General features: G+C 42.7%; 2 protein-coding genes across 3 annotated transcripts; both read left to right on the top strand.

Moving 5' to 3' along the window:
* Window positions 1–10: 10 nt before the first annotated feature.
* On the top strand, window positions 11–7,689 carry srsf10b (serine and arginine rich splicing factor 10b). 2 transcript variants are annotated; one of them, XM_008292888.1, is made up of 6 exons: window positions 11–163; window positions 2,944–3,048; window positions 4,067–4,170; window positions 4,915–5,092; window positions 5,188–5,241; window positions 6,440–7,689. In XM_008292888.1, exons 1-6 carry the CDS (start codon window positions 27–29, stop codon window positions 6,666–6,668), a joined length of 807 nt encoding a protein of 268 aa, XP_008291110.1. In that variant the 5' UTR covers window positions 11–26; the 3' UTR covers window positions 6,669–7,689. The 2 variants fall into 2 exon arrangements, with proteins under 2 accessions (XP_008291110.1, XP_008291111.1); XM_008292889.1 differs by lacking the exon at window positions 2,944–3,048 and adding an exon at window positions 3,235–3,537 and having other exon boundaries at window positions 76–163; window positions 4,064–4,170.
* A 4,402-nt stretch (window positions 7,690–12,091) lies between these two features.
* gja9b (gap junction protein alpha 9b) lies at window positions 12,092–13,600 on the top strand. Its single transcript, XM_008292887.1, has one exon. It carries the CDS (start codon window positions 12,092–12,094, stop codon window positions 13,598–13,600), a length of 1,509 nt encoding a protein of 502 aa, XP_008291109.1.
* Window positions 13,601–13,896: the final 296 nt, after the last annotated feature.

The following is a 13,896-nucleotide window of genomic DNA, read 5'->3' as shown; positions in this document are numbered from 1 at the left end:
AACCAGAAGGCGCCTTCTTAGTGCGCATGCGCTGCATATTTTCCCTCTGCAGGTTTTCCTCCCCCCCAAATTTTCTTCTTCTGAGTGTGTGTAACTTTATGGCCAGATACATGAGGCCTCCAAACACGTCTTTGTTTGTCAGGAACATCTCCGATGAGTCCAGGTGAGTCTGAACCAGAACCACGCAGCTTCTACTAACTAACTATGTTCACGGCAGCTGGCCGAGTTAGCTTAGCAGCTCAGGTTAGCTTCCTCGGAGGAGCCTCAAGTTACGTTAAAGCAACGTGCAGGTTCGGCTAATGTTGGGAAATATGTTTACCAGCAGCCACACATTTCAGTCGTAAATATAAACTACAATCACAACCGTAATAATAATGTGGCTCTTTATAGACTTTATCCGCCTCCTTATCCGTTTTCATTAACGCCTCTCTTTAGCCGCGCACGTTTTCATGTTTTTGAATAAAGCTAACACCGCTAGCTAGCTAACTAACGCAGATTCAAAAACAATACTTAAATTGATGTTTTGGTGATTTTGGAGGTAAGAACGTGAAAAATGTTTTTTAATTACGGTTGAGCATCATGTTTATCTAACCCAGCTAACGTAACCATTATTTAGGTTTACTGCTAATAACTTTAATTACTGTTATTGTTGTTCTGTTGGTGAACTGTGACAGCGTTGTCCTGCTACTAACTGATGTGAAATTCAGCTAACAGTAAATGATCATGTGGAAGAAGTAGTCAGGCCTTCTTATGTAGAAGTAGTAATATCTTTGAGTAGAAATACTTAAAAGGTACAAAATGAGATTCCAATACCATACGGTCTTAGCTACATCATTGCATTATTCTCCATCGTTAAAAACACTGTAGGATCTCAGCCTTAATATGTAGTTAAGTAGTATTTTATATGATTTTTGTAGGATTTTAATCCACAATATTACACAGGTAAAACTACGCCATGTAAATTGTTCATATTTATTGCTCAGTATAATTAACACAGTGTTGATCTTAATTGTATTTTTTCCTCATCGTGGTGACACAGGAACTTGAAAACCTTAGACATATATATATATAATCTTTGTTGTTGTTTGCTGAAAGGTTCTGCTTGTACATTTGATGTTAATAGAGCAACAATCATGTGTCTGTTGATAGTATGTCAGTCCTACACCAGTGGGTTTTACCTGAATTGCATGTTGACATAAAGTGTGTGTATTTTAAAGGGACAGTTCACCCAAATACACAGTAGAGTTGTGAAGTGTGAGAAGCTGCTTCTGAGTGGTTTGAATCAGTCGTGTGCAATACCCACAAGCCTCGACTGCCGTTGCCATGGAGAAGAGTCCAGTTCGAGCGGGAGAGAATTCAGAAGGCTTTGTTGTTAATCCTGAAAACAAAATATGATCCTGTAGTTAGGGCTATAGTCAACCAAAGAATATCCTGGTTGACTGGAGTAGTACCGAGTCTTCAACGCCTTGGTCGCTCCTGGTTCACAAGGAAATAAAAATTGACATGTAATCTATAGGTGAACTAAATGCACCAAAGCACACTGAGTGCACTCCACCTGCTGCATTGTTAGCCTGAATGAATTATAAATGAACATAAAAGCTAGTACTTTCAGCATACTAAATCATTCTAACCTAATTTTAGACCGAAATGGTAAGAACAGAGTCAGAGCAGATCAGCTGCACATATTCATATGATTTCTGAAAATAAAACTATGTCAGCTGGTGATCCGACAGAAGAACTTATTGAGGGAGTTAACTGCTTTTTCTACATTATCACACCACAGCGACAACGTGTTTCACATCGTCGGTTAGTTTGGAGCCACCTCAGAGTAAACATTCAGTTAATTCTAAATAAGTTAGGGTACTTTAAAAGAGTTCATAGCCTCACCGGGTAACAATCAGGGGCGCAATTTCCATTTTGGGGCATTTCTGTATACTATAAAGCCTGATGTCACAGTCCACAAAAGCTCAAATGAGTTCTAGAAGTCAAATGAGTAAGGTGCAACAGTTTAAAGCCACGTTTTGGTGCTTCTGCCAAATGAGCTGTGTGGACAGGCCCGTTGTCCTGGAGCAACAGCAGCCGGCTCGAAGCTTTCCTTCCCTTTTTTCTATGATTGCTTCAAACATTTGAGTTTGTGTTTACAGCGATATACACCTTTATGGTTTACAGTTGTGGGCCAGAATTGGAGTTTGGCCCCGTTTTGTTTTTGTCTGAGGCTGAGTGCTTTTTGGAGAACACTCGTAGCAGTCTCCAGTTCAAAGCTGTGAAAACAGAGTGGTATTCGCAGGTAGTCAAAAATAACAAAATAATCTTAGAAGTGTATTTATGTAGCGCTTTTGACCTTGTTGTACCATTTGTTTGGATGAGAGCAAATCAATCAACCAGTCGACCTGGATACAGCTGAATTCGTCCAAAATGGAATCCGAATTAAAAAAAAACAGAAAACAAAACAAGATAATTTAAACTACTATTAATGTTTTCAGGTGTTTGACCCTTTGTCGTTGTCTACCATTGATCACTCAGGACACAAAATTTTAAGTTGTAGATAGAATGTGTCTCAACTAAATGCTCCATTGGAATCGTAGTTAACATCTACCTTTATGTTTCCTGCATACGTGCATGTACTAATGAAACTAGGAGTTTAATGCCAATCCAATGTTTGGAACCAGTGATGCCTCAAGTAGCTCCTCACACTCTGCAGCTCTGTAGATGGGTTTCAAATAACACTGCTGGGATACAGACTGTTTTCTAGCTTCTCTGTGTTGGGGTTTACAACAGGTGGATCGCTGTCCAGGTAAGATGTAAAACAATGTTTTTTTTGGGTTGAACTGTCCCTTTAGCTTTGCTCAGCAGCTGCTCTCCCAGCTGCTGTCACTGGTTAATTATGTAGGTAGATTTGCCCCTGATGGTCAGTTGAGTCATACTTGTATTTACGGTGTTCAGGCCTGAGGATTTGCGGCGTGAGTTTGGCCGCTATGGGCCGATAGTAGATGTCTACATCCCACTTGACTTCTATACACGTCAACCAAGAGGATTTGCATACATTCAATATCCTTTCCCAATGAGTTTTAACTGTGTGTGCTCCTGCTAACAAACCGTTTTAATTTCCTTTCAGCAGAGAAGATTTTTTATTTTTTTTGGTTTGTTTGTTCTTTTTTTAAAAATGTCATTTATTTTTTTCCCACATAATTTGATTGAATATCTAACACACGTATTTCTCTGTTATTGCTTCAGAAAATGTAAAAGCATCCAGTTGTGGAACCGGCCACAAAGAGTTACAAAGACCCGTGTAGAGTAGCTGTAAAGACAAGTGACACACAGACCTGCAGGATCAGAGGGAGGGAAAAGATTGAAAAGAGAAAGTAAAGCATGAAGAGGAAAAGGGAACGGAGACAAAGCTTGGAAATGGCGGCAAAGAATGGGGAAAAGGAAAAAGAGGTTTAAGAGGAAAAAGCAAGCAGGAAACCCAAGTCTCTCTGGGAGTCGATAAAAGAGTGTAAAGATCAAGATGAAGTTCAAAGTCAAGCATGGCCAAAGGTAACAAGTCTGAATTATTTTGTATCCTCCCAAGACAAATCCACAAATTTGACACGACACCAAAATCAGCTTTTCCCTGTGACGTCGATGGCATTTTTAACTTTGATCCAAACAATTTAATCAAGTTTTAATGTGTTTGATTTGTTATATATTCATTGTCCTGATCCCTCAGAAAAGTTAGTTGATGTGTTTGAAAAGCTTGCTTCATCTTTTATCTCTACAAGAATCAACTGAGTGTCTATTTGTGTGTTGTTTGTTTTTTCTCACTTGTCTTTCAGTATTATGTACAGTGCATTTTATATGTGTTTTAGCTTTTAAACCAGGCCTCACAAATTAAACTAAATGTTTGATGAATGTCCTGCCAAAAAAAGAAAATGTGAAGTTCTTTAATTTGATGGATGGAGCTTAAAAAGTGAAATTCCTACAAGATTATGAGAGGAAACGGTTTGTTGAATCAGCAAACATTTATGTAAATTTGTGTGGCCTTACCAAAAAATGAGAGCAAACCAAACCCTTAACAACTCAGCATGTTTGAGGATGTGCGCGATGCAGAAGATGCTCTTCACAGCCTGGACAGGAAGTGGGTTTGTGGCCGGCAGATTGAAATCCAATTTGCGCAGGGCGACAGAAAGAGTAAGTATCTGATGTATAATTATTTTTGTTCATAGTGCCAAATGTTTTGTCGTTAAATATTGTTTTGCTGCATGCTGAAAGTCGATAAGACTCTGTGCCATACAGAAGTAGAGCTGTTACAGTCATGAAATAGGAGTTTGTCAATTTTATGGCTCCATTAGTGTAACGTCAGTATAAGCGTTGCCTTTTTCCTTCAAATCCAACAAACTGTCTCGTCCAAGTTATTGGATTCTCCTTTTTCTTTTGGTGTAAAATCAAAATCTGCTGCAGGATCAGCTGCTAAGTCAGTGATGTTAATGTCAACAAGTGCTCAACAAAATGCAATTGGTGTGATTCAACTATTGTGGAAGAATGTGTGGACAAACATGGAAGTAGTGACTGAAACATGACACTTCTGTTGGTTTTATCAAGCTGTTTTTATACAGGTGAACGATTCAAATATGTAAAAATGAGCTCAAATAGTTGTGATTGTGTAATGAATTGTGACAGACCAACTGGAGGAGGCGTTGAGACAAATCCTATTGGTCGCCCATGTCTCACAGCTCCACACAAGTTCACTGCATTTACACCTGTAGAACTGAGGGAACTGTAAAATATGGTTTGCATTGTATAAAGTCAAATGTTACACAGACCACATATTGTAATGGACTCTTCAGCTCTATGTCAGCAGCTCATTGGGGAAATTTCGCACAGTCTCATTGTAGGAAAGTTAACCCTTTTCTCATCACCTTCTCTTTCCCACAGCACCGAATCAGATGAAAGCTAAGGAAAGGAGTTCTCCGGGGGGCAGATCCTCCCGATACGACGATTACGACCGAGACAGCCGCCGCCGCCGCCGATCACGCAGCCGCAGCTACGAGCGATACCGATCACGCAGCCCGTCTTACGATCGCCGTCGCAGGCGATCAGAGAGCCCTCGAGAGTGCGTTTTTTTTATCTCAGCGGCTTCTCACAGTTGTTTTGCTCTTTAAAACGAAAAAGGGAAATAACTTTTTGCGTTTCTCTTATTTTTTTTAGGTCTCGCGGACGGGTGTACGGAAGAGGAAGAAGCAGGAGCCGCGAGGACGAAAGGTACAGCTTTGATCACGACACCATCTGTGTTAGTCGGAGTTAACAGTGGGCTATATTTAGAGCAGGTGTCACATAGTTAGATGCTCTGTTTAGTGGTGCTTAAAGGTTTATGAGCCCCGTTGAAGAAAAACTGAATCAAGTTAAACAAATGCGACACAAATATTATTCTTACTTTTTTGCTTTATCCACTTTTGGGACTTGTGGGAAAATGTTATGGGTGATATTTGTGCAGATACATAGACAACTCTGACCTTTTAAGCGCTGCTGTCGGACAGACGAGTCGATCTTTAACAAAACACAGCAGAGTGAGTGACAGAAAAGTGAAAGCTTCATGGCCTTTAGTGGGAACATATTTGAAGCTCTCCTGCTCTAATGTGGTAAATCAAAGCTCTTTTGTGTATGTATGTTGTCATGATGTTATTGACTTCGGTAGACTTTGCACACATGCTTACACAGTGTTTGTGAGTCCCAGTGGGACCGGCAACAACTACAGTCTGTTTCTTCCGGCGGCATGTTACTGCGTCCATGAAGGTTGTTTAAAGACACAGGTGGTGATTTATGTGCTGTATGTAAATAGTAGGTAAATAGATGACATCCAGCAGGAAAATCTGGCTCCTGGCACCAGCTCAAGTTTCACACTGCTGTTTTCTTACAATATTTCTTGAACGCCTCGAGTGAGTGTCTTGAAATAACGTTTACTAGGACTCAGTAATGATTAAAGTTTAAAGGTTAGTGTGACCTCACACACACGGTGAAGGTAAGAGGACGAATCGAAAAGGTCAACAAACACTCTGCTAGCCTACTCTGTCAGTCCTCAGTTACAGTAAAAAAACGACTTGTGACCTCAGATTCGATGCGACAACAAATAGTTTCATAAATTAATTTTGTTCCTACATTGCTTTAAAGAAATAGATTAGTCCGAAAAGTAAACGTTTTAGGACGTATGCTGTAAAATTTGCTCCAGAAAAATTGCCGACCCCACCGTCACCAAGTGCATGTTCAAAGGGAATCTGGATTCTTTGGTTTCTCCCTAAAAGCAGGTATTGGAATACCCTGTTTCTGACTTGTGTTGTGAATTGGCACAATTTGGATTAAATTAAAATGCATTGAACCCCTTCTGTAAATATAATGTGCTTTATTTTATGTAAAGTGAATGTCTTTGTTGAGCTTCGGTTTGTTTCTCTCTTTGCGTCTTCAGATACAAGCAGAGGCCTCGGAGAGAGTCCAGAGAAAGATCCAGATCGCGATCCAGATCGGCGTCCCCGCGAGAGCCCGTCAACCCGCCGTCGACCTCCCACTACGTCGAGGAGGAAGTGAGGCGGGTGCAGTCCACCTCCCGCTCCAGGTCCCGGTCGGTGTCGAGATCACGCTCACGTTCGCGCTCTCGGTCCCGGTCCTGGGCCGGACACAAGTCAGGAGGACGCTAAGCAGAACCTGCCCCCGATCCAAACCCTCAGTACGGGCCCGAGCGGCTCATCGTTAAGAAAAGATCTGTTTGTTTGACATGAATGTAACGTCCACTGAACCATTTGTAGAAAGCTTGTTTTTTCGCGGCTCCATTTTAAGAACGATGCTGGTCCTTGGCTTGGTTTTATAAAATTGTTTTTGGTAATATTTCCCTGTAGGAATATGAAACGGCGGTTTCTGTGTTCAGTGGTAGCCTGACAGGAATAATATATTGTCTTTTTTATATACGGTTACTGACAAATTTTGTTTTCTAGACCCTATGCACCCATTTTTGCAACAAAAAAAAGGAAAAAAAAAAACAACCTTCCCACATTCAGTATTTTAGGAGAGAATCCGCTCTGTTGACGAATCTGATCTGTGTTTCTGTGTTTTATCACGTTCATAACTAATCGTGTACTTGTCACTGTGCTGCCCAGCATTTTCCAGCTGCTTTTCTACAGGCGCCCCTTTATTTCTCAGTAAGAACCTGTTTTAAACGTGCTTCTGATCGATAATCCGTCACATCACTGTGTGGTAATTATCCTGCAACATGCGATTGAGGCAGTTTAGGATTTTTATAGTATAAAGGAGAGCTGGCGACTTCCTGGATGATTGAGGGAGATGCAGAGCGTGGTGACTGGTGGCGGCTCTGTCCAGTACATGAGTGTCGGTGCTAAAGTGCACAGAAGTGACGCCGTGGTCCTTAAAAGTGTTAAAGTTTTGACTTCAACAAACTGTACGATGATTTGTTCTCATTTTGTGGTGTTTTCCGTAAGAGTAGACCTCCTGAAAAAACAAAAAGGCATTTACTTAGTGACATTTCTCCAAACATGGGCTCTGAGAGGAGGAGCAGAAGTTTCTCGCCAGTGTTTACTCGACTGTGTTGATGGTTTTTTCAGACTGACTCGTGTCGCTGCATGTTTTATCCTCCTCGTCTTCTATCTTTAGTAGGAAGAAACTGTTATTTTCTGTAATAAATGGATAACATTCAGTATAAGAAAACGGCGTGTGGCTTCAGTTTGTGAACTGCGTACGGCTTAAGTTTATTAATATATCGAACACGGATTCTTCTTCTTGTTCAATATGTGTTGGGTGTGAATAACGTGGATCCACAGTCTGCAGCCTGAACACAGCAGCACAGTCAGTGCAGTCGCTGCTATTGATTTCCTTTTAATGGAACAGCAGCAGGGAGGAACAAACTGAAATTAGAATCACAGCAAAGAAGCAACCATGTATGAAATCGGACATGTCCCATTGATCACTGTATTGGAAAAAATACAGCAGTCCAACAAGTAGCATGGAGGCTTGTGATACGGTCTCACACCATCCCTAGGTGGTTCTGTAGCTCTGCTGCACGGTGAACAGATTCTGGTTTAACTATAACTATGGACTCTAAGGGTTCTGGTCCACTTTCTGTGTCGCCTCTGAACCAATGAAAGTGCTGCTTGAGCTTTTTTCTGTGCTGAAGAAACACCAAACATGCAGGGACAAGCTGATCAGTTGATGTTCTGACTGAAAAAAGTCAGACTGGCGCTAAAACACTTTATTTAAAACACGTGTTGGCAGCTTTTTTTTAGTTTTAATTTGAAGTGTTTTTGCAGGAAAGAGGAATATTTAGGATTTCGGTGCCCCCTAAAAGTGTTTCAGTCAGCACTAAACAAAAATAACCACCTCCAACATAACAATTGAGAATTAAAACAGTTTAAACAAACACATCAGGCATTTTTGCCGATTAAATGGTCAGAAATATCCACAAAATACAAGTAATACAGGCTCATTTTTGTTACTGTACACAATGTGATTGTACTTTTTGTTGCACATAGTCACTCCCAAAGACTCATTTGGAGCTACGAAAAACCCACATATTTTTCTTTTTAAAGATAAAACACTGCTTCTGGCTGTCCGTATGTGGACGTTTACTGTTTTTCATTGACCAAACTGACAGCACAGTTCGTGTTTTTGACTTAATTTAATTTAAAGACGTCATATTTTCTTGTCCTAGAAAATGTGTAGTTTTTTTCTTAATTATATATAAATAATACGTTATTTTAAACCCTGTAGTACCCTTGAAAAGCAGTTGTTTGAACCGTCGTGCAGGATGGACGTGCTTTAGTAGATCCTGTGTGTCAGGAAACATAACTCGGGTGTGAATGGTTGTTTTGTGGAGCAGGTCGTCATCCGTCACAAAGTTCACAAGAGCAAATATTCTGACCTGCGGGGTCACGACCCCAGATCGAAGTCAAACAATTAGTCAATTAATCAATTAGCTGATGGACAGAATTTTAACAGGCGAATGGTTCGACAGTCGATTGCTCTGTTAAGCCATTTTTCCGAGTTAATATTTGATGTCCGTGTGAGAATTTGCTGCTTGTTTGTTGGATGGAGGGTTAATCAAAGGTTTTAGCTTCATCGATGCTTTCAAACATCACACAAGGCGTCCTGTTGGATAATTATAGAGTCACATCTGTCTGTGCTCTGAACACTGCAGCACAAAAGAAATTAACTCTTCATTATCAAAAGTTGAATAATAACTTCAGTGTCTGTGTGAAAACCCAGAAGGCTCATAATGATCAACCTGTGATCCGTCCTGGGTATAAATATCCACGTTTGACCTCTTTAGAGTCAAAACTGACGCTTCAGTTTTAGTTTAAAAAAAAAAAAAAAAAAAAAAGCACTTTTCTGGCTTTTCTTGAACGATAATTCAGGAACAGAAGGTGAGATCGTGACCGTATTTGGTCAGATACAGAACTGGTGACACTGACTTTTGTTGCTCACTTGTTTTGCTTAATTTGTGATGTAACATATGTAAAAAACACACAGCTGCAGTATCCATGCATGGCTGAAAACTTGTTTAGAAAATACTGACAATACGACAACATTCCTTATTGTTAAAGTGAACCAAGCGTAGCAGCTCTACCTTGTTATGTCACAACCACATAAGCACGGCTGTTCTAAAGTGTGTAGTGCATGTTTTTTTACATAATTCTAGCTTTTTGCTTAATTTTCCTATACGTTAATTCACTGAGGTTGCCAACTTAGCTTGAAAACGCCTCACAGCCGTCTCCTCATACAGTCCACGTGGTTCCTATTTATGTGTTTATGCATCTAAAATGCTTTCACACACTGAAAACATCTAAACAAATGTTGAATCTTGTCTCTTGACAGTGTCTTTTTGTTGTTATATTTGTCTTTCCTGCATAGAAGGAGCCTCGCGGGCATTTCAGCCCCACTGGTCCCTTCACAATAAAAGTCTTTAGAATCACCAATTAACCTCAACATGTTTCTGGACGGGGCTGCAGGGTAGTGCAGTTGGTAGCACTGTTGCCTCGCAGCAAGAAGGTTGCCGGTTCGCGTCCTGGTGGGGGCACCGGAATCTTTCTGCATGTTTGCATGTTCTCCCCGTGCAGCGTGGGTTCTCTCTGGGTTCTCCGGCTTCCTCCCACACAGTCCAAAAACATGCTGAGATTAATTGGTGATTGTAAATTGTCCGTAGGTGTGAATGTGAGTGTGCTTGGTTGTCTGTCTCTAAGTGTAGCCCTGTGATAGACTGGTGACCTGTCCAGGTGAACCTGCCTTCACCCTGAGTCAGCTGGAATAGACTCCAGCCCCCCATGACCCTAGTGAGGATTAAGCGGTGTATAGATAATGGATGGATGTTTCTGGACTGTGTGGGAGGAAGCCGGAGAACCCAGAGAGAACCCACGCTGCACGGGGAGAGGCGCACAAATATCAAGGAGAATTCAGGTTATTATGGAGTGATTTCAAGTCTATCATTCTGAAAAACTGAAATTCTTTATGTTTTGAATTGATGGTTAGATTTAAAGCTCTTGGTGACGTCTAAAGTTTACTTTTTTTTGGTCACATAAAATCCCAAAATATTCAGTTTTCTCCAACACACCAATACTTGTGTCGCAGCTTTAAATGAGTGAAGGATATCCAGCCTTTCTGCAGATTAAAAACATGATTATAATCCACCTTAGAGGCCAGAGAGGCAGAGGCCAACCCAGTGCATCACTACTGTCCCGCTTTAGATTCAGAGGATCAGATAAGTTCAGGCTCCTCTAGGTTCAACCAACAATTGAATATTTTTGCGGCACATTTCAGTCCTAATGACTGGCAGGGAGCTGGCAGGCAGTTTGTTCACACTGCTGGGAGGTAAATGGCAACACAGTGCTGCCACACTATTGATTGTTTTGGTCTATGAGTGGAGAACAACTAGAGGCAGCAGGGATCACTTGTTTTAGTCCGTTTTTAACCAGCAGCCGAGGCGGGAGTCTCTCTCAGTGTGAGGATTTCACCTCCCAGAGGAGAATAAAGGAGATCAAAATGTACTCGTAGGACTGAAGAACATCATCGGCGGCGGCATTACTGCGAAAAGGCCTTTAATGATGCGTTTCATATCGAAGACGGGAGGTGAGTCAACTGGTTTTTAACACATTTCTGAGCTTTCTGCATGTGTTCCAACAGCCTTTCTATCTTTTGTTGAAATGGAAACAGCTTTGCAGTCATTGATTTCTGTTTGACATGATCGGTGTTAAAATGTGTGAAGGTGTTTTATTACAATGCTGCTAAATGTTGGCAACACATTAAAATAACCAACACAGCAGTTTAACACCATCAGACTGAGTGTTTTAATAAGACTCTGGTGTGTTCAGGTTGTATAACTAAAGACGTATCTGCGTCTTTAGAAAAGTTGCCTGCTTTCAAAATCTTACCTCAGAAGTACAGAAATATTACAAACGTGTACTTGTATCGAGAGTAGAAGTGTTGTTCTGTAGTTTGATTTTTAGCTGAGTGTGTTTTAGAAAACCAGCTTTACTGTGCAAATTCTAAATATGGACATTACTGGTACCATCTGTACTTTGCTTCCAGGCAAGGCTTTGTCTCATCATCTGTTTTCTTTGTATATCTTTTGTATTTATGTGAATAAATAAGAAGCTACAAGACATAAATGCCAAATTTAGAGATGGTTGCTCCTCCAGAGAGCACTGAAGAGTTTATTTTGTCTCCATAATATCCCACTCAGTATGTATCTTGCTCACAGTTCTTAAAAAACAACTATGCTAGTCTGGTTATAAATTAAAAATTCATCATTTTGTGTCTTGAAACGTCAGCACCAGTTGATGCACGTGGATAAAGCGGCTTATTTTCATTTTCTGATCAACAGCAGACAGACTTGAATGTTCAAATCTTCAACTGACTTTTAACTGACTTGTCTGACTTTATATTTCCTAAAACAAGTACGTATATTCCTTAAAAACAAAGCTATGGATCTGTTAAAAGATTGTCTATGTTTTAAAATTTGATGCACCATGATCAGATTTTTAAAAAACTACCAAAAATCCAGCATCAGTCGAGCTGTTTTCTGATTTCTTCGCTCGTTGCAGCACTGCGGATGTGAGAAATGGGAGACTGGAACTTCCTCGGAGGGATCTTGGAGGAGGTGCACATCCACTCCACCATGGTGGGAAAGATCTGGCTCACCATCCTGTTCATCTTCCGGATGCTGGTTCTGGGCGTCGCCGCCGAGGACGTGTGGAACGACGAGCAGTCGGACTTCATCTGCAACACGGAGCAGCCCGGCTGCCGCAACGTCTGCTACGACCAGGCTTTCCCCATCTCCCTGATCCGCTACTGGGTGCTGCAGGTCATCTTCGTGTCCTCACCCTCCCTGGTCTACATGGGCCACGCCATCTACCAGCTGCGAGCCCTGGAGAAGGAACGCCACTGCAAGAAGGTGGCTCTCCGCCGGGAGCTGGAGGCGGTGGACGCTGAGCTGGTGGAGATGAAGAGGAGGATTGAGAAGGAGATGAGGCAGCTGGAGCAGGGGAAGCTCAACAAGGCGCCGCTAAGAGGCTCGCTGCTGTGCACCTACGTGGCCCACATCGTCACCCGCTCGGTGGTGGAGGTCACCTTCATGATGGGCCAGTACATCCTGTACGGACACCGGCTGAACACTCTGTACAAGTGCGACCGGGAGCCGTGTCCTAACGTGGTGGACTGCTTCGTGTCCAGGCCCACAGAGAAAACTGTGTTCATGATGTTCATGCAAGCCATCGCCTGCATCTCCCTGTTTCTCAGCCTGCTGGAGATCATGCACCTCGGTTACAAGAAGGTCAAGAAGGGCATCCTGGACTTTTACCCACATCTGAAGGATGACCTGGATGATTACTATGGCAACAAGTCAAAAAAGAACTCGGTTGTGCACCAGGTTTGCGTGGGAACTTCTGCAGGACGCAAGTCAACCATCCCCACAGCTCCGAGCGGGTACACGTTACTACTGGAGAAGCAGGGCAACGGGCCCAACTACCCCCTGCTCAGCGCCTCCTCCGCCTTTGTCCCCATTCAGGGCGACACTGGTGTGAGGCTGGACATCCATAAGGACGGTAAGGAGGGAGTGCCAAGCCCCACGGAGCACAACAGCAACTCCAACAACACCAGCAGCGACACACGTTCGCCTCCAGCAGACAAACAGGACGAACCGGAGGAGACACCTTCGCCCCGACACGAGGACGAGGAGTATCCCACCCTGCCTGCAGCCGACACCTCCTCTTGCTCCGCTCTGTCGGGCGTCGCCAGGAAGTCGAGGAGGATCAGCCCACAGTGGAACTGCTCCACAGTGATGGAGAGCAACGGCTCAGACAGCGGAGACTCGTACCACGGCAGCAGCAGCATGAAGCTCCGCAGCAGCTGCGTCGGGCCCAGAGCGAGGATTCACTCCAAGTCAGACATTAAGAGGTCGAGCAGGTCGCAGAGCCCGGACTCTGTAGGAGAACTGAGCTCCGTGTCCAGACACAGCAGAGAGAGCAACAGCCGGGACAGTAACAGTCCTACTGCCTCCTCTCCGAACCGCAGAGTGTCAGGAACAAGTAGCAGCAGCGGCAGAAGAGCTCCGACTGATTTACAGATCTGAAGCTCAGACTCTCTGTCGGCCATGTTGGGTGCAAGTCCTGTAAACACTGGGTTGCTGCACCTTTAAAGCTCTATATGACAGGCACAAAGGGCCTTCGGGAGCAGCTGCTGTCATTTTGAAAGAGCACATGCAGTAAAAAGCATTTCCAGCCACAGTACAGTTTGTTTACTCACATTTCCAGGTCACGTACAGGAACCCAGAGTGAACTTTAATGATCTGACAAAATGCAACAACTCCACCCGAATGATTAGAGAGGAATGGAAAACTCAGCCTCGAATCCATAATGTTGTTAAGCT

The sequence above is a fragment of the Stegastes partitus genome, unplaced genomic scaffold (assembly GCF_000690725.1).
Source record: "Stegastes partitus isolate 25-593 unplaced genomic scaffold, Stegastes_partitus-1.0.2 Scaffold841, whole genome shotgun sequence".
Taxonomy (NCBI): Eukaryota; Metazoa; Chordata; class Actinopteri; family Pomacentridae; genus Stegastes; species Stegastes partitus.
This window is presented reverse-complemented; position numbering and strand designations above follow the sequence as displayed.

What these genes read in the sequence shown, in the direction of transcription:
- srsf10b (XM_008292888.1), top strand. Translation starts at nt 27, where the DNA reads ATGCGCTGCATATTTTCCCTCTGCAGGTTTTCCTCCCCCCCAAATTTT. An exon ending in AGAGGATTTGCATACATTCA is followed by an intron (nt 3,049 to 4,066) that starts ATATCCTTTCCC and finishes ACAACTCAGCAT; the next exon opens with GTTTGAGGATGTGCGCGATG. An exon ending in AGGAGCCGCGAGGACGAAAG is followed by an intron (nt 5,242 to 6,439) that starts GTACAGCTTTGA and finishes TTGCGTCTTCAG; the next exon opens with ATACAAGCAGAGGCCTCGGA.
- gja9b (XM_008292887.1), top strand. Translation starts at nt 12,092, where the DNA reads ATGGGAGACTGGAACTTCCTCGGAGGGATCTTGGAGGAGGTGCACATC.